Source organism: Grammomys surdaster, unplaced genomic scaffold, assembly GCF_004785775.1.
Source record: "Grammomys surdaster isolate TR1022 unplaced genomic scaffold, NIH_TR_1.0 126546, whole genome shotgun sequence".
In the NCBI taxonomy this organism is placed as follows: Eukaryota; Metazoa; Chordata; class Mammalia; order Rodentia; family Muridae; genus Grammomys; species Grammomys surdaster.
In genome coordinates this window covers 16,740,583-16,761,410 of record NW_021621338.1, presented here as the reverse complement: position 1 = coordinate 16,761,410, position 20,828 = coordinate 16,740,583, and the positions used below count along the sequence as shown (strand labels likewise).

Here is a 20,828-nt window from a genome sequence, read left to right as displayed (position 1 = left end):
TGGAGCTCTGGGGTTGGAGTTGGCTGTAATAAGAGATGGCTATTCAGCCATTTGGGGTTCCTCCAGTGTGCTAAACGCTGTGCTTGCATTTGTACTGTTTTCCTTGGGTTTGCCATCAGTGCTGTGTGATGTTTCAAGCTGGGGAAAACTGTTAAAGAAGGCTCTTGAAATGATAAACTTAGACAAAGTGTACTTCTGTGCTCACTGTTGGCATCTTTCTCTTTTCCACACAGAAAATGTTTTCAGACTGCTCATTTCTATGTGGAAGACAGCAGTTCACCTCGGGTGGTCCCCAACGAAAGTATTCCTATTATTCCCATCCCGGGTAAGTGAGGCACCACTGTACCCCCAGTCGGTTGCTTTCTCTTTTGTTCTCTATTTTATGTGATGCCCGTGACAGAATATTACTGTTATGGCTGCGTGAAGCTCACCCGGTCTATGATATACTAGAATATACAGTCTAAGGTTAAGGTAATAAAAATTTTTGTCCCTTTGCTCATCTATAAAGTAAAATCCTCGTTGAAGAAACAAATACCTTTGGGACAGCATCACCATTAGCAAAGAGCCACAGTAGTGCAGTAGAGAATCTAACAATTTTAAATCACAAATTGTGAACATATTGTCAAAGGTGAGTTTCCCTGCAAGATTCTATACTCGGTTCGTCTTTTAGGGTAATGGACACTTTGGTAATGATATTTGTGGGAAAGTCTAGGGTGGTTACCAGACTGCTCTGCTGCAGCACGAGCCTTGAACAGTTACAGTGTGAGGGATGGTTGGTAGGACAGACTGTCCTCAGTGCAAGCAAATGCTGCAGACACTTGGAAGCTCGGAAGGGGACTGCCTGTCAGAAGTAGGATGTACAGTTTAAAGATCTCAACCACCATTTATGTTAGCATCCTTTTCCTGTTGTCAGATTGTCAGATATGAACTTTGTACTGCTGAGTTTTGCTCTCTCTCTCTCTCTCTCTCTCTCTCTCTCTCTGTGTGTGTGTGTGTGTGTGTGTGTGTGTGTGAGTGTGTGTGTGTGTGTGAATACAGATGCTGGTATCTTATGCAGAAACTACTTTTAATAGTGCTATCCCCGCATTCTAATAGTCTGATGGAGTGCTTGCTTGCCAGCTAATCTATTTTTCTGAGATCATTTTAACTTGCATGGGAACTATGTAAGGACAAATGGACCTATTCTCAGGGCTATAATTCTACCTACCACACAGTAGGCAATTTTAAGCTATTAGGTGGATTCATGAATGTCAGGAAAACATTTAAAAATTCACAAAAGCCATTGTATGCAGCCCAGGGTTACATTCTCTGGCTATCAAAAAGAAATTTGTTTGCAGAGTTATCACTAGGTATGATTATAGTTGGGGACTTAATTGTCCCTTTATCTGTCAATAAATGTTGTCATTAGATATTGCTGGAATTGGCTCTATTCTAGGCAGCCTTTTGTCACTAAAAGTTGTCGAAGAGACAGGAAGGGTAATAGACTGGCCCCACTGGTTCCTGCTAGACAGTCTGCTAAAGAGTTTAATGCAGGTGGAGACAGGTGCTACGGACACCCTGGGTTCTTCCTAGTAACTTTATCCTTGGTGGAGGAAATGCACCCTAATGAAGAAGTAGCAGAGAAGGGCTAACAGGCTGCATCACCATGGATGATTCATCTCCTAGTCTTGCAGGAACACTGTGTGTATCCACTTTCACCCTGGATTACCTAGGGTATGACACTGCATCAGTGAAGCCAGCTGTCAGGAAAAACTGGCATTGTCTGTTAAAATTCTCTCTGCTGTGAACCATGTCCACAGTGTGACCTGCGTCCACACACTGCTGTTTCTTCGAGTGTTCGGACTTCCCCTCAGTAGAATCCTCTCAAGATGCCACCGCAGTGCTACTTTGCTTTACCTTCGAATAGGCTTCTTAGACCAGAAGTTGCTTTAAAATGTTTTCTGGCTTGTTGGTGACCTATTTAATTACTGCATCGCACACTTAATACAAAGGCAACTCTTCAATGCATGTTTTTCTTTTTATTCTGTCTCCCTGGCTGGACCTGCATTCAAAACCCTTCTGATTTAGTTCCCTGGATAAGTTGACTCTAAGTCTGTATCCATGTATACATGGCTACTGCGCTGATTTTTGTTAAACCCTAAAGCATTAATAGAATCAGTAAGCTGTGCCAACTTTTAGAGAATATTTGATATGCAAATTATTATGGGATTTTTTTTTTTGGTTTTTTGAGACAGGGTTTCTCTGTGTAGCTTGGCTGTCTTGTAACTCACTCTGTAGATCAGGCTGGCCTTGAACTCAGAAATCTGCCTGCCTCTGCCTCCCAAGTGCTGGGATTAAAGGTATGTGTCACCACTGCCCGGCTAGGATGACTTTTTTTTTTTAACCTTTTTATTCTCATCCTTTGAAGATAGGAATTTATAGAAAGTTTTAAATTTCTAGTTATCGGTTTTACCAGTGCTAACTGGAATGCAGGAATTTGGGGTCTTGGGTGTGTTCTTCTGATGTGATATAGGAAAGACAATCCTTTCAAAGGTCTTTAAAGAATAAAGACACTCTTGCACCCCCTACCCCCATCCCCACCCCATCTCACCTAGCTTGCTGACGGTATAAATTGAAGATGGACAATGTTGGCCTGAGTAGTACACCAACTACAAGAGCATTTTCCACATGAAAGAAGTGCTTTAAGGATAGCTTCCAGTCACTGGGAAGTCACATCAGTTACTATGGCAATGGGTGTGTGTGTGTGTGTGTGTGTGTGCGTGCGTTGTTGGGGGCCAAGTTAAAGCATGAAAGCCCCAGGAGGCTGGAAAGGAGTTGATTCCAATTTTTCACTCTTGGGTTTTCAAAACTAAATGCTCCGTGGTTACCAGTTTCTTGTTATGATGGGAGCATAAAGTCTGGTTGAACGAGGCAACCCAGGGGTCAGTCACTGCGTATGCTTTGTATCTTACAAGGTATTAATATAGAGACAGAGTTCTGTCTTTCAGATCTATTAAGTTTTTGAAACAAGTTTTGAAACAAGCCTGCTAGAACCATGTTATTATTAACAATATGTATTGCACTTTAAAAAATCCGGCTATTAGATATGCTAGAACCTTCTTGGAACCCCACCAATCAAGATCCAGAGGAGAGGCTCATGAGTTTAAGGCTAACCTATACTACACAGAAAGGCATGCCCTCCCAAAGCTCCACAACAAGACTAATTTTGGGCATGTTACTCTTGGGTAGAATGCTTTCCCACATTCCTGAAGCCTGTGGCTCAGTCTTAGCATCACACAATGTTGATAATTAAAAGTAACAAAATAACTAAGCATGTGGAAGATCTCTTTGTGTGTGTGTGTGTGTGTGTGTGTGTGTGTGTGTGTGTGTGTGTAAGTATATGTGTGAATGTTTGTATGAATATATATATGTATGTGAATATGCACACATGTATGCATGTATATGCCACAGATCTCCTAGGCAAACATTCTGCCAGTGAACTGTGCTCCTTGTCAGATGCTGTTCTTTTGAAACAACAAATGTGAATAAAATTTTTATAAGTTCTTAATGAAGCATTACCAGTGTACATTGTATCAAGATTGTATTTGCTATAGTAGATTCTTTTAGACTTCTTTTGTAGATACACTTTTTAAAATTAAAAGTTAGTTCTTAAAACTAACCGGCTAAAAGCAAACACTTTTATATACAAGTGTGTTTATACAGATGTGTAACATGTCAAAATCAAATGTCCCTAAAAATGTTTTCTCCAGAAATTAGAAAACTTAACAAAATGTGGGGGCTACCCATAGCCTAGGAACCCAGAAATGATTCACACCATCCCTGCAGTTAAAATACAGCCTAATAATTGGAAGGTCACCAGCTTCAGCTGGGTGCCAGCATATAAAAGGATTTATATATGTTGTTTAAAACCCTTGGGATTAAATCAACCTTGTTGGTATATTTTATTCATACGAAAATTATCTCCAAAGGAGATTCATTGGCCTTTTGACTATAATGAACGCCTTTCTTTGTTGACTTCATTGTGTCATAAATGAAAAGATTTCTTTTATGTCAAGAAATAAAGTACTCTCATCTCCAAATGCTCCTTACATCCCAAGTTTGATTGAAACAAAAATCTACTTATTGTGCTGTAACTTGAGAACTACAATCTTGATAGCATTCTTTTGTGTTTATTTTATCTTCCTATGTTGACCTGGACCAATCCTAGAGGCCTGAAATTGGACTCTGGGATGCTAGACAGGCAGTCAGAAGGAAACTAGGCTCTTGGGATTGAGGTCTATCTACTAGAGATGTGCTTATGAGGACCAGATCCTGTGTCAGTGGGAAGAGTGGGGAAGCATTTGAGCAGCAGGGAAGTGGAGTCCTGTACTAGAGTTGTGTATGTTCTCCCTGCCTGTATGCAGAGTCAGCTGGAATTTGGGATAAGGTTTAAAAATTTGCTGAGGGTTAAGTGAACCGTACACAAGGATTTTTTTTTTAACAGAGTGGGTGACCTAAGGATGTCTGAAATGGTAATTCTACTTTTTTTTATAAACATGCCCATCCACATCCCAAATCAGCAAGAGGGATATTTTCTTGAATAGATCTTTATCCAGCAGACTCAGCAGCTAGCACCTTGGCATCAACAAGGCCACCAGTGATCCAATGTAAGCTTTTCAGGCAGTGAAGCAGGCATATCATTTTGATTTTGTTGTTGTTGTGGGAAAATTCCGTTCAAATGCCAGGTCTGTACTAAAAGCGAACCTGGCTCTGGAAGCGGCCTGGTCCCGGCATAGGGCTGATAGACACTGGGCAAGTGCCTTCATTTTCCTAGATCATGTGATTTCTCCCCTGGGTTATATGGTACAGGGAGAGCAAGTAGTACCTAATGACAACTCACGGCTATCATATAGTCACCAAATGCCAAGCATCTTTCAAGTCCTCACTTGATGTCTCTGATAGCACTCAGTGAACTAGGCGTTGTCATTGCTGTCATTTCCCCCTAGATGTTCCAGGCAGTCTCAAAGAGGCTGCCATAGCCCAGGCAACATGGCTTTGACTTTTCTGCTCATCCTATTGAGTGTCCATGCCTGATTGGTAGAAGCTGTTGATTAGACAGGACTGATAAATAGAACATAATTCTCCTGATGGCTGGGTAAGATGGTTGGGGCTAGCCTTTGCTATTGATTTTTTTTTTCTCTGTAGTGTCAAACCATAGATAACAGCAAGAAAGTTAACCTTTTCTCTTTTTATCAGATTTTCCTTAAGATTAAGAGAGACATTAAATCTGGCATGGATAGAGTAGATTGGAGAAGCCTAAGGTATTGGGAAGTTACTGCTTATCATTCTAAAGATGCAAGGACTTACTGTGGATCTGTGAAGGGGACTTTCTTTCTGTTCAGATGCATTGGTCCTTACTGCTAGCAGTGGCATGTGAGCTCACCGTTATCTAAGCTTTGATGCCTTCTTCTGAGTAAAAGTTGCTTTCTTCCCTCTATCCTCTAATGCCCTGCTGTTGGCACCTACAAGTCAGAGACTAAGATGGGGTCTTCTTGTGGATTAGTCCACATGAAAGGACTGCCATTTTCGTGGTGTAATTCTTCATCACAGAAAGCTAAACCTTTGGAGCTAAGAATGAATGATCATATTTGATAACAGAAGTTCACACTTTGGATTCTGATTCTTAGCTGATTATATCAAACATTTTTATATTTACAATCAAGGGCTTTAGTGATAACTCGAGGTGGCCTCATTTTCACCTAACAGATATTCTATAGCAGAAAATTCTGCAAATGAGAATCCTGGCACAGAGTGACCATTATTTGTCAGTGTAATCAAGGTATTCTGCTCAATGCCATGTTCTTCTTTTAACCTCTTCTAACTTTAAGAATGAAGACAGTACATAGCAGCCCAGGCTCTGAGTTCACCAAAGCTCAGCCCAGCCATTCACTTTAGCTAAGTGGCCTCAAGTGTCCTTATATGTATCACAAAGATATTTCTGTTCCCTGGTTCTTGTAAAGAAGAGTGCATTCAAAGTGTCATCATAGGCTTTGACAACCAGGACAGGCTTAATGATGTCTCTCTTTGAATTATACCAACTCCATCTTTATTCTGTTTCCCCATCTATCCTAGTAATTGACTTCTAAGTCTAGAGTTTATGCAGAACATGCCTTCAGTTCTAGCCTGCCCCTTTTCCTCATGCTTCTGCAATCATTACATCAGTGGTTTCCCGATCACACCCAGCATGTTCGTGGCAACAGCAATATTCAATATACAGATGACATCCTGGTTTTTCCCTCACTTTCTTATGTCGGTTTGAGATCTGACACAAATGTTGCCCATGAGCAGGGACCATCTTCATAATATCTGTCTGATCCTGAGTGCCCAGTCAGTGATTTATACAACTGTTACCCACTGGGAGACATAAAGGTTGAGTTGGTCCTGAGTTAGAACACACTCTTATGGATCAACACTCAACTTTTTGTGCCATACCCATCTGTGATGGCTAATCTTGGTGGTCAACTTGACACATCCTGGAAAAGGGGGACCCTCAGTTGAAGAATTGCCTTCACCTGATTAGCCTATGGGCACATCTGTGAAGCATTTTCTTGATTGCCAATTGATGTAGACGGCCTTAACCCATTGTAGATCCCCTAGGCATGCAGGCCAGGGCAGTATAAGGAAACCTGGAGCAAACTAGTAAGCAGCGCTTCTTTATGCTTTCTGCTCCAGATTCCCTCTTGAGCTCTTGCCTTGGCTCCCTTCCTTTCCTCTCCAAGATGCCTTTAGCCAGAGTGTTTCATCAGAGCAACATGAAACCAAACTAGAACACCATCCTTCACTTCATCTTTAAGAAATTGTTTTCTTGTAAGAGGAGGAGGCTCGTATTACTTATACCAGGGCACATTTTGATACACAGTGGATGTAAGCAAAGCAATGGTCATTAATTGGTTCTGCTATTATCTGTAATCTAACTTTTTTGGAACAAAATAACATCTTGTAGATAGACATTTTCCTACACCAAGTGAGATCTCTCCAAGTCAAAATCATTGATAAAACTTACTAGAAAAATTATCTGAGAAATAGTTAACCAGGACTTCTCATTTATTGCTGTGTTGTATTTATCTTATGACAGAAAAGTTATAGGACCCCAGTCGTGTTTATCTTGAGTGAAGGACAAGTGATATGCTATCTGGGCAGTTAGCAGCAGGCTATATAGCATGCCTCTGTGTGCACATCTGCCCATGTGGTGCTCAAATGATGGTTTTGATAGTATCCAGGAATCCAGAAGGTATGGATTGGGTATGGCTTAGTTTCCTTAGATAAAAATGCAAATGAAAGATATAGTACATCATGTGTTTCCATGATGACCATACTAAGTGCTACTTAAGTTTACTGCACACCATCATGAGTTAACAAGCAGTTTGAGTTTTGCAGTTGATCACACTCTAGAAGAAAAGGAGTTTACTATGAACTTGAAAGCATTTCTTTTCAGACTTGCCATGGTCTGTGACCTTCAAATGCCATGTTTTTTTTTTTTGTTGTTGTTGTTGTTTACCTTAGCATCTTGATGTCTTGAAACATTTTATGTTACCCATGAAATATCTGAATATAACAAACTTTTTTTTTCCATTTTGAACCAAGCTCCATGTCCTTCATCCCAGTGCCATAAATTTCTGGGACTTAGAAATTCCAAACAGTGATCATAGAATAAAATATTGGTGTCACCCAATTATTAACTGTGTTACTCTGTCCTTGAGAACTGTTATAAAGTCCAAAGATGTGTTTATCCTTGGACACTTACATTTTTGAGATTTCCCCAACTTTGTGCATATTAATCCTTTTCTCAGTCAGCTGGAGGACCTCTCATTACCATATGACTCTTGTTATAAAATTCACTTACTTCTAAACATCTTAAGTGATCAGATAATTTTGGAAACTTTTCTTGAATAGCATTCTGCTAAATATTCTGGGCAAACATTTTGGCTCTTCATAGTTTGCTAATGCTGGTTAGATCGTGGAAGCTATAGATTTCTTGGGCGTACAAAGTGATTGCATATTCATGAACATATTCAATCCTGAAATATTTGTAAATAACTTGGCAATTTTTTTTCATAGAGTTTACTATTAAAGTGATTAGGGCTTTAATTGTTCACACGGAGATAATCTGTGTTTGCAGAGTACCAGCAATTCTGTTTAAATAATGTTGCAATGCTGAGTTACTTAGATTATGGACATATAAATCACCTTTCTTAAACAAAGTATAAGAGTTGCTATTTTCCACTGAAGAATGATTCAAGTTTGAAAATGTCAATAGATGCAAAAAGCCACCCTAGAGCATTGCTCTCTCAAAAGGAAGTGGAGAAAGAATGACAGAGTCAATGTTAACTGTCACCAGATGAAGAGAAATCAGATTGTCAGGCCTGCATCTATAAAATTCTTGCCAAAGTAGGACCTCGTTTACACATACAGATCTTCATACCCTTTGCTAAGAAAAGCATCTGCGGCAGTTTAGATGTTTGTGCGTTTGCCAAAGATCTTTCACTCTGAATAAAGTAAATGTCATGTCTGTTGTTTATCTCAAATTCAGCCGAATATTTTTTAAAGGAAATATTTTCGGGGGAGGGCTGAGGGAGGCGGAGTTCCGAGTGGCTGTGAGGGGGTGGGTGTGGCCATTTAGCAGAAACAGTCAGGGATCAGACTGGCTCTCTGTAAATAATCTAAAACATGCATTAGGTTCCTTTCAAAGTGACGAAACAAACTGGGGTGTGTGGAGTGTTCCAGAATCTATACCTAGGCTGTCATCACACACACATACACACACACACACACACAAAATCCAGTTAATTCTATCAGATTGATTATTTGGCACCATATAGACACAGCTGCCTTGAGCTAAAATTCTGAACACTTAAAGATAGATGGCTTGTACAGCTGGTACAAGGGCATCTATCTGAGTGAAAAAGATCAAGTAGACTTCAGAGACTTTGAGTAAATGTAAGTGCTGCATGTTCAAGCCCCAAACATTGAATAACAACTAAAAATTTTAAAACCTATGAATTAGCAAAGATTCTTGGCAAAAGAATACCCTTGATAAAACCAGAATTTTATGCAAGAGTATGATGTATGCCCTTAACTTTGTAAATTGTCTTCAAAATAAGAGTAAAAAAAGTATATAGATAAATATATAAAGTATATAGATAAGTCATTTTTGAAATGACTTATTTAGCCTGCTGCTAAGCATCACGGTCCTAACTAGACCTTGATGTAAAATGAAGTCTAAGACCTTTCCTCAGAAACGTATTTCACTTGATACAATTTTATGATTTTTTGGCAGATATTTATCTTAAGTCTGATTTGCTTTCTAAATGTCATTTGTTTTATGAGTGTATTCTGTGTGATCCTGAGTATTATTTTATTCCTCCAGATGACATGGAAGCCATTCCTGTCAAACAGTTTGGTAAACACATCGGTGAGCTCTATTCCAATAGCCAGCACGGGTTCTCAGAAGATTTTGAGGTATGTCTCAAAACTGAAAACTAATTTCTAGAAAGCTTATTTTTATCTCATAAGAATTTTTGAAAGCATGAACTGCATTTATTCTAAGATTCTCGGGACAATAACTCTGCCAACTGGAGATGTCTCTCTCTTTCTACTGATGTTCTTGCAAACATTTCCCCAAGAAGATGCAGAGAGAGGGAGTTGGCTTCAGATGTTCTGCATGTATAGGTCTGTGGAAGATCAGGCATACTGGTTGAGGGAAGGACAGTCTGTGAGGATGAGTTCTCTGGTTCTTAAATCTTAGGAGGAGCACAGTCACACTGCCAAGCTCCCTGATTCCATGTCATTTCTGGGATGTACATGGTATCGTAGAGACAGGAGGTTTGGCATCAAAGAAAGTGCTGGCTCTGCCAGAAGTGAGCTTCCTAAGTTCTTGGGCCAATCACTTCATCTCTGATCCCCACTTTCCTCATCCTTAAAAATGGTGCTAATGTCACCCACATCATAAAGTTGTTAGGCTAAAAAATAAACATCTAGAAAGTGCTGGATTAATTATTAATTGACTGTTGTTGTTTTCGTGAGTATTAATCCTTGAAGAGGCGATGTGGGTTAACACAGCCTTCTGATTTTAAGAGCTGGTGTGTAGGAAACAAGGTAGAGAAATGGCGGGTCCCTCGCTGCCAGCTCTGGGTCCCGTGCCAGTTCAGCAGTGACAGGGTGTCAATGAGGAGCTATTAAACAGACTGCCCTTTTCTTCACTGAAGCGCATCCCTGGCAGCAGGGCCTGTGTGGAGCAGGGCAGGCTTTCATGGCAGCTCAGCTGTCTTCTAGCTGTAGGGGTGAGTGGATTTCTCGTTCCATTTCTATAGTGTAATGGAAATGACGGTAAAGATCATTTCTCACCCCACCTCTTCTTGCACAATTGGATATAGGGCTCAAATAAAGGAATGGGAAGTCAGCACTTGGGGACCATGAAGGACACATACAGCTAGGAAGTGCAATTATCTTGCATGAACAATGAGAAAATGGGACCAGAGCCCCTGTCTCTATGCAAATTTGGAAACCCCAAGGGCCATCAGAAAGGCAATTATATTGACATCCCAGGTTAAATTAAGTTTTTCTCTGAGGTTTTTTTTGTTGTTAGTTTTGTTCTGTTTTTGTTTTGTTTTGTTGTTTAGTTTGGATTTAGATTTTTATTGGAAACAGTGATAGCAACAGTGGTAGAGAGAAAGAACTTGGCTTTTGTGGAATGAACAAATGCATGTCAAGTATTTAATGCTGCTATTGTATGCTGACCTCAAAAGGTGCCTGTTCTATGACAAAGAACATGGCTTAAGTCAAACATTTTGTATTCATGAGGACAGCAAATGTGTGTGCTGTTAAAGTGATTTAGTTCAATTGACTGTTGGCTGGATGACTGACCACCAATATTGAGGCGTTTAACCATGTTGATGGTATTCAGGACAAACATTTATCCTCTAGAGAACAGAATTTGATCAGGATGATCAAATGCACCTCCGGTTTCTCAATTATTTATGGTTTGAGACCCCAGTGCTATTCATCACAGCTGGTTTTGACACCATTTAATTATTCAAAATAATCAGCTACACCTCTGTATACTTGATCTGACTTAAAGATGGGCTCGGCCGTATCAAAATCATGCCTGGGAACAAATCCTGGGCATTTATTTGTGTCCTATTTCTATCCTAGAAATATTAATACTGTGGGTTAACGGTTAACTCACCTAGCATCAGTACTGTGGGCTGGTAGTTAGTGCCAGTTGGCGGGGGAAGCTAAGCAGAAACACCCACTATACCTCTTATTAGTGTCTCCTGACTCCACCTGGGGAAACTGAAAGCTGAGTTACTTCAAATCAGAAGAATTCTTCTGGAAAAGAATAGTAAAGCAGAGACATAGAGTGGACAATGATGAGACCCAATATACTGTGGCCTTTAAAATTTACCAAAGCTTTGAAGGATTCTTAAACAAACACATTTTCCATTTCAGTAACCTTGCTAAAAGGGAAAGGTAGTAAGAAGCCATGTGAGAGAGTAAGGCTATTTTATACGCAGAGAGAGTAGCTAACCATGTAAAGAAGGGCCAAAAAAGAGATTTTGTGTAATAGGAAGAGTAACTAATTAGAATGAACCCACTAGTATGGTCACAGAGTATAAGCTCATCAGCAGATTTCCCTCCACTGTGAGGAACAACCACGGCCAGCTTCCTTAGCGCGGTGTATTGTTTACTGTGGTGTATTACATCACTCATTTCTTTGATCTCACTTCTCAATGACCTCATTGTAAAGTTGAAAAAACTTTATCCAGAAGAAAACGAAGATATTAGGTGGCCAGGTTTTGAAATGGCAGCAGCAGGGGATTGAGGCCTTTGCTGTCAAACTCCAAGCCATTTGGTGAACCCCAGTATCCTCCAGACTTGTGAAAGTCCTGTCCTGTAATGAGCTGGAGTCAAGAAAAATAAACAAGGTTGTGCCTGACTGTCATGTATCTGTGCCTTAGCAAAAAATAAAATGGGGTGGAGGTGTTTGGGGCTCTCTCCTACATGTGTAGGTAAGGATGGAGGTGTTTGGGGCCCTCTCCTACATGTGTAGGTAAGGATGGAGGTGTTTGGGGCCCTCTCCTACATGTGTAGGTAAGGATGGAGGTGTTTGGGGCCCTCTCCTACATGTGTAGGTAAGAAGTACATGATCTTTCTGTTACAAAAACCTTTTCAGATGCAAATGTGGCTTACAGAAATCCTACTCAACATCTAAACAGAAGCCTCTCATTATCAAATCTCTGATCTTTGTAAGAATAACCCCTCAGGCTTGGAGTTAGTGAGGCCAGGTACAATAAGTGAGTATCAACTAATCCTTGTCTATGTGCAAGGTGCAGAGATGAACTAGAATCCTCGCCCTACAGAGTTCCATTTGGTGGTGCTGGGAGGAGACTAGAGAGAAATAACAAAGAAATAGGCTAAAACAAACCAGAGCCCTAGCACTTCATGAGGCTCTCCAGTTGTGTCGGGAGAGAGGCCTTGTGAGTTTTAACTGGCTATTTCAGTGCTGGCTCTCTTTGTCTTATCTGGTTTTTAAATCTTGGGATTAAAAAACTGTCATATTTTAAGAATGCTGTTGCTGGGGAGGGGGTTGGGAACAGCCCACTTGAGTAACATAGTGTCTTTGTCTAGAGGTAAAGCTGAAAACCAGTGTTTCATCTTTACCAGATAAATTGTGAACAGTCTCCAAAGCTGGGGAATTACACCTCTCAAAGATTCTCCAGCCTGTGCAAATCATAGTGTGTCTCATCTTAGGCTAGTGTCTCCCGGTTCCGTTCTCCTGGCTACCTGAACTGACTTGCTCACTGGGCTTCCTGGAGAGTGCCTTTCCCAGAGTGGCTTGATTTTGTTTTTGTTTTAATATCAAAAACCTCTTCTCCCCCCAATCATAAAGTGGAAGGCTTCTAAAGTACAGCTAATACACGGGGGCTAGAGGTATCAGAAGTTTAAAGGCTGGACATGGAAATGAGGCCAGAGGTCCATGGCCCTTGCTATAATCCTTTGGGGATGGACTCTGCTCCAATTAACTACTGGGCTAAATGTGGACTGGTTGCTCATCTTAAGTCAAAAACATAAAGCTTGTCCACCTGAGCCCATGCACTGAGGGACTAGTGGCCCCATGGTTTTGTGTCACGAATGGAGACTTCAGTGAGTGCTACTGATGTGGAAATCCCTGGAAAAAGATGTCATACTCCACAAAGACTGGGGGGTGGGGGGTGGCAGAAGCTGACCCTGGAGGAGCTTCTGAACATATGGCAGACCATATTTGGTCTTGAATGTTAAAGAAATGTGTGTTTGTCTGTCTGTCTATCTGTCTGTCTCTTTGTTTGTTTGTTTGGGTTAGGTTGGATTGGGTTGGATTGGGTTGGATTGGGTTGGGTTTGGTTTGTTTTCTCAAGACAGGGTTTTTCTGTGTAGCCCTGGCTGTCCTGGAATTCACTGTACAGACCAGGCTGGCCTTGAACTCAGAGATCCACCTACCTCTGCCTCTCTAGTACTGAGATTAAAGGTGTGTGTCACCACCACCTGGCTTAGAAATTCGTTTTAAATTCTTATCAAGAAAAGTAACTGTTTAAGTAAAGCCTTTTATAAAAGGGGTTGGACAATTTTATTAAACTTTATGACATTGTGTCTGAAAAGAATTTTATTTCCTAGACGAGCTGTGGAATAATAGAACAGGGCAGCTGCTGGGAGCAAAGACCATGGATTTGAATAGTGGGGGTGGAACAATGAATGGTGGTAAAGGACTATGGGGAACCATGCTGCCTTTCTGAAGAGCACAGATTTAAAGCTGTCTGAGATGAGAACAGGAGCTGATAGAAGATAAGAATCTGAAAGGGTGGTAAAGGAATTCTACAGGTTCCTGCATTGGAAGGAAGTCAGATGTAATGGCCAAGGTCAAGATGGTAAAGTCATAGCTTAGCAAATCTCTGTTGAGGATCAGTTCTCTGTTGGATTTCAACGGCTCTGGACTAGTCATGACCTAATAATGCATTGCACTGTCTGTATGTTAGTCCACTTAACACATCAGGTCCAAAGGATTTTCTCCCAGAGTTCTTTATTGGGTTATCTGAAAGATATGTAGGTAGTATTTGTTTGAATGGTGCCACAGAAAGGTAGACTAGCAGGCCTTCCCATGCCCTCTAGATGGCCTCTCCCCCGCAACAACTCCAAGCAGAAGGAGATTGAACTCAGTACATCTCCCGAAGAATTCTGCCAGTAGTAAATGATAGTATTTTCATGTCTTATTATTAACTTAATGTTTTTCCTTTTAATCCCACTATTTTCTCTTGGCCCTCCCTGTGGTGTGTATCTATCAATATTCAGAATATCTACTTTTAGAATTCTAGATTTGTTATATAGACAATAAAGTACAAACAAGCCTAACCTTAAAATTCTCATCAAAGTACTAACTAAATAGTTTCCTGTGCACACACCATCAGCCAGGGTCACTTTAAAAGGATGTAGTACCTATTAAAATCACATTATCTTTGAAATACCAATTCTGATAGAGAACAGCCACTCCAGGATCACACGATATTATCAGCATCTGAATCAGCCAGGCCACACGGCAAGGAGTCACAGGTGATATTATTATTCATAAAGCAAAATCTAAAGGCCTTAGTCAAACCCACCAGTTCTAATAAAAGCAGACCTAGGATTACTTACGATTCTTTATGTCATTCACATAATTGGAAATAGGCAATAGAGAGAACAACTCAGACCAGGGGTTTTAGAAAACAAAAAACGATTTGATTGGCTGCCTTAAATGACGGCTTTATAAATGCAGCCCTAGTCAATTGCAGTTTATTGTAGCAGAGGCCCAGCTCTGTCCATGGCTAGGGTAGTCAGATCCATAGAACAGGGGAGAGAAGAAAAAAATCAATAGACAATGGATCTCAAAGCAAAGAACTCAAGGCTAAGATCTCTCAGTATGAAATGTCTGACCATCTCTGCTTTAAAGGGTGCCTGCCAAAAAGGATGGCCTTCCCCGAGCAGCTGCAGCAGGGTGCTGACTTGTCTCTGGGGTTTGTGTAGAGAGTGATGCAATTTAAGATGCAAAGCCATTTGTGAAATGTTTTGCCTTAAACTGCCCTCAAGCTTTTAGAGCAATTCCAGAAAGCAAGTCCCAGTATTCTCAAGAATTAGCATTGCTGTGTTTTGGCCAGTGTTGAGATAGTAGTCTCTCAATCTTGTACATATACTTTTTTTTTTCATTTTAGAAAAAAAGAGCCAAAGGCAACCCTATGGCCCTTTAAGCCACTGTTTATAAAACTGAGTCATACACTAGAATAGAACAAAAGATAGCAGAATCTATCACACTTAGTAGGGGTAAGAAACAGGTAAGAATCACAAAAACAAAACACTCCCACATTGATGCCTACAGGGTCTTTTCTTTAGTGATAGCTGGGATGATCTACAGTTATGAAAAACTGAATATAGGCTTCCAGGTATTGGAAACTCAATAATATGGTTCCCTTGAAAAGATCACAACCCTTTATATCTTGTTATTTTACCTCAGAGATGCTCCTTGTGGACAAAGGGCTCCTCCCTAGGAAGTACTTTGTGGTTCTCTAAGACGATCGGTGTTGATCTTGCTGTTAACTGCATGGATGCTATATGGAGCTGCTTTGTGAAACTAAATTGTCTGCCATATGTCAAACATTCCCCTGGTGATCTCATGCTGTTGTTCCTGGTCATAGCAGCAGCTACGCACTGCTAATGACTTCCTTATTGGTTAGCTTGGTGTCTCTTTGTGTTGGACACATTCAGGGCACACGAATTTGCTTTTCAGCCACCTTATATTGGGCCAATAGATGTTTATATCTGGGGCTGGGGTAGTGAAGCAGTCTTGCTCCTGACACCACTGTGTTTCTAACGAAAGTTCAGTTGACTAAAACTCGAGTTCACAAACAGTTAATCAAGGCCAACTGTATCTGAGCCAGTCAAGAGAATTAGTTGGGCTAAACATGACTGTTATTTCAAACAGACTTTTTAGCTTGTGGAGTTCTGTCTGTGAAACGAGGCCAGGCAGTCTACAAGCACATTGCAAATCCTGGTGTATTGTCCCTCTTGGAAGTTCCCGTGCATCCTGTAAGACTCCAGTGAATTGCCATGTCCTATTTTAAGCCTCCCTCGGTTCCTCTATTTTTATTCCCATATTTTTTTCCTCAGTCCTCTTCTCTGTTGATCACATTTGGCTAACAGTCTTTTTTTTTCCTTATAGACTATGATTTATTTAAAAAGCGATTCTTTTGTAACTCAGACTCTAAAGGAGATATTGTTTGGTACTACCCAAATACCAGGTCAAAAGTGAATGAATGAAGCCAAGTTCACATTGTCCCCATGCCTGCTATGGTTACAGCAATGCTCAGACCTGATTGAGATAGAGGACACAATGGCCCTGTCGGGGCTGAGTAGACCCTTCGCCTCTGGCTCTCTATAGCTGTATCTGTAGGTATGGGTGTGTGCATAGAGGACGGAGGAGTCATACCACATAAGATGACGTCAGATAATGAGAACTACAACATTAGGTGGTTTCACCATAATAGCAGTATACTTAGACAAACCTAGACAGACTAGGCAAGTCACTCCACACGAACTTGTGATGTAGTCGAGATACATGGGAAACATGCGTACATGAAATTGTTTCCAGTATAAAGGACATTTTGTTTTACAGGACTGCATAATGAATCTCAGGGTTCTTATAAAATGACAATATTAATTTTTGTCCTCTGTGTAATGTGCTGCACCTTATATGATTGGTAGTGCTCTAGGTTCATTTCAACAAATGGATTAATGTGTGCATTAAGATACACTCTAGCTTCCCTGGCACTAGGCCCTGAGCATTCTTCAGCTACAGTGTGGTCTTAGAGAACTACTGTCATGTATGTAGCTGTGCTGATAGCATGTTGCATGATGCACGGTGGCAGTTTCTATTGATTTCTAGTGTGTCTAAAGCCTTGTTTTTTTTTCATCAGGAAGTCCAGCGCTGTACAGCTGATATGAACATCACTGCAGAACACTCCAATCATCCAGACAACAAGCACAAAAACAGATACATCAACATTTTAGCATGTGAGTAATAACCTTTAGATTACCTTCTTCTGTAAGGAAAATTAAGTCTTCATGCTGCATCAAAAGCCAGACAGAACCAGAGTGCTGAAAAAGGCTGGCAATTGAAAGCTAGTTTATCACGTGGTCTATGCAGTGTGGGGGTGTTTTCTGCCTGTGTGATAGGATGAAGTGAGAGCTGACAGATGCACATCCCTAACGATTACCTGGATGGCTAGGATTGTGTGGTACTTTTTTATGTGCTCACTGACCATCTGTACATCTTCTTGGGAAAAAGTCTTTTCTCATCTTTAACTCTTCCACATTTTCTTAGCTGAATTTTATCTCTTTACTGTTGAACTTTATATATTGTGGGGTTCCCTACATTCTGCTCATTCTTTGCCATTTCTTAATGGTGCCCTCTAAAACAACTCTTCAACAGTCTGTCAACATCCAGCCTAACCTGTTTTTTATTGTTGGTGCTGTTTTTAAGATCATATCTTAGAAAGGAAGACCATACCAAGTTTACTCTTGTATTTTTGTCTTTAGAGTTTTGTGGGTTTAGTATTCTTGTTTAGGTCGTTGATCCACTGGGATTAATTTTTTTTTTATGTGTTCTGTATCTACTTACTATGGCTTAAGATTTAAAGAATACTCCCTCATTGAATTGGTTTAGCACTTTTATTGACAGTCATCTTACTGTAAGGTAATGAGTTACTCCTGATCCTGGATTTTATTTCCGATGTCTGTGTGGGTTCCTTTGCCAACACCACACTGCTGTAATTATTGGCAGCTTTGTGGCAAAGTTTGAAATTGGAAACTAAGATTCTCCTGTTCATGCTGATTTAGCCTTTTGCATTTCCGTATGAATTTTAGCACCAACTAGATTCTTACTACATGATACTGAGCCAGGGTTCCGACAAGGACTGTACTGAACGTGAGATTAAATCCAGAACCACTGCCATTTTAATACTATCTTTGGGCTGTAGAAGTGAGTGTCCTTCTACTTAGGTCTTGTTTCTTTCAACTGTGGTTTAAACTTGTGTTGCGTAAGCATTTGCTTCTTTTGGGAAGAGTATTCCTGTGTTATTGTTTTCTGAGATGTATTTATAAGCATGGGCATTTCCCTGCATGGATGTCTGTGCACCATGTACATGAAGTGCCCACAGAGACCACAAGAGAGCATCAGATCCTCTTGGAACTGAAGTCACAGACAGGTGTTAGCTGCCTTGTGGATACTTAGAATGAAACCCCAGTCCTCTGCAAAGACAGAAAGTACTCTCAGCCATTACAGAATCCCTCTACCCAGCCTCACTTCATTCTTTCTGATGCTTGTTGCAAATGAAGATGTTCAGTGTCAAGAAGTACAGGTGATTTTTATATGTTGGTTGTAGTTCATGCAGCTCTATCTGGCCCATTCATTCTAAAATAGAATTCTTGTGAAGTCCTTTGGGCTTCTGGATATTGGATCATATTGTCTATGAATAGAGATCATTTTATTTGTCAAGAACGACAGGTTGGTTTTGAGTAAGTACTGTTGGTTTCGTTTGTATGAATGGGTAAAGAGAAGGTGAAAAGGAGCAGGAAAAGTCTTTTCTTCCCCTCCTAGGCTTTGGGTGGATCAGGGTGACCAGTATTTGTTGGCTGATCCAATCAGGAGTTCTCATCCTTTGAATGTGAGCCTTTGCCCATAAACATACCTTCTTACCATGAGTCTGGCAAGGGCACATTACATCATTCTTTCCACACAGCAACCAGAAAGTACATGTAAAATGGGACAAAAAAAAAATCAATGCATCATTTGTATAATTCATACAGAAATCATGTCATTTATTGAGACAGAGCCCCTCTGTGAAATCCTGTCTAGCTTAGAACTTGCTATGTTACCTAGGCTGGTTTTGAACTCACAAAGATCTACCTGCTTCTGCCCCCATGATTAAAAGTGCCACCATTATTACCATTACCCAGCTGGAAGTATTTTGCTGAAAGATTGTTGTCATCTCTGTTTCTCAGAAGCTGAGTTCTTGTAGCCACTCCTATGCTGTGCACATTGCCTGTCATGTACATCTCCCCCTTTGTTCATGACTTTATATAGCAAAGGACACCAAAGCATTGTCACATTAACCAGTACACCCAGATCCTGAGTGTGCCAGAATCACAATATAGGCAAAGCTCTGGTTCTTTCCAATCCCTTGGTTCTGAGAAAGTGGCTGGAATCCATTCTTACAGGGCAGGGAAACACCCCACAGACATGGGCATCATAGAAAATCAACTTATAAAAAAACATTTAAACTTTTTTTCATACAATACATTTTGATCATATTCTTCCCCTTCCCTCAACTCTTCCCAACATCCAAACTCATGAATTCTTATTCATGTTTGCATTCTCATCCCTCCCCCACCCCCATTTACAGTACTGGGGGAGTGAAGGACTTGATAATCAAAGTCTTTGAGTCTGGTTAGGAAACAGAAAATGAAATTTTGGAGGATTGCAGAATTTCCAGCAGTTTTATAAAAACTAGTAAAAGCCATGATTTTACCCCTTGGGACCTGTCTGGAGTAGCAACAGCTGAGCAATGGTGGGATGGCCCTGAAGCTGTGCTTGGTAGCTGCTTGTCTTGGCACCAGGTCACCTTGAGGTAAGGATGCTGCTGGCTGCTGCTGTTTTCAGTCACATTTTTGTTTTGTCTTTTCTTCTCTGTAGATGATCACAGTAGGGTGAAGTTAAGACCTTTACCAGGAAAGGACTCTAAGCACAGTGACTACATTAATGCAAACTACGTCGACGTAAGTCAGAAACATTCTTAACCCTGTTTTAGAAAATGAAAGACTGCAGCAGAGGTAGTTGGGTTTATTTTAGCAGCACACACAGAAATGTCACTGAGAACACAGCCTGTTCGGTGTGGAGGGTACTTGAATTATTAACCAGTCTGCTGTGCTAAAACTTTGATCTCACTTTGTGCTGTGTCGTCTTTGAAGGGTTACAACAAAGCGAAAGCCTACATTGCCACACAGGGACCTTTAAAGTCCACCTTTGAAGACTTCTGGAGGATGATTTGGGAACAAAATACAGGAATCATCATCATGATCACAAATCTTGTGGAGAAAGGAAGGGTAGGAGCCTCTTGCCTCACTGTCTGTGTTTTATGAATGAATCTGAGCTAAGCACCTGCTCACTGTAGGGAAGGAAGCCGACCAGGTGCAAACAGGAGGACTTGTTCTCTCCTCGTGGGTTTGTGTTCTCTGAAAGAGCTGAGGAGTCCCGAGTGAAAATTAAATATGGTAACTCAGGCGTGTGTTAGGGCATGCATCGAGGAAAGTGAATGCATCCTGTAGTGTGGAGGTTTTTAGAGACTGTCATACCTGAGGTGAGAAACAGACTCAAAGGAAGAACAACATACAAGAAAAGGAGACAGACAGCAACCAACGGGGTCCATCGCTGGGAAATGTGGTGTAAGGAGGAAACTGAGGGGAAAGCAGAGGCAAACCCCACTGACCATCATGAAGAGGGTAGCAGAATGAGCTGTGTTTTTAACTTCTGAAGACGGTGCTGATTTAGGCTGGACTAAAGACTGCACCTCACATCCACTATCTATGGAACCCCACTTTGCTGGCTGTGACCTCAGGTGTAACACAGAGATTCCCAAGTAGACTTTGCCAAACCAGCCTAAGTAGTACTTAAAACTGTTTTATAACACATTCTGGCCAGATATATAGGGTTCCTTCTTAGGGGTCTCTCC

General features: G+C 40.8%; 1 protein-coding gene across 1 annotated transcript in view; it reads left to right on the top strand.

The window, feature by feature from the left end:
• Ptprg (protein tyrosine phosphatase receptor type G) overlaps nt 1-20,828 on the top strand; it is a gene marked incomplete at its 5' end in the record, with an annotated part of 117,797 nt that overhangs the window by 68,466 nt on the left and 28,503 nt on the right. Inside the window, 5 exons of the mRNA XM_028760534.1 lie at nt 234-325; nt 9,407-9,498; nt 17,016-17,112; nt 19,793-19,875; nt 20,068-20,202. Coding sequence (XP_028616367.1) covers nt 234-325; nt 9,407-9,498; nt 17,016-17,112; nt 19,793-19,875; nt 20,068-20,202 — 499 coding nt within the window. The remainder of the gene's footprint in view (nt 1-233; nt 326-9,406; nt 9,499-17,015; nt 17,113-19,792; nt 19,876-20,067; nt 20,203-20,828) is intronic.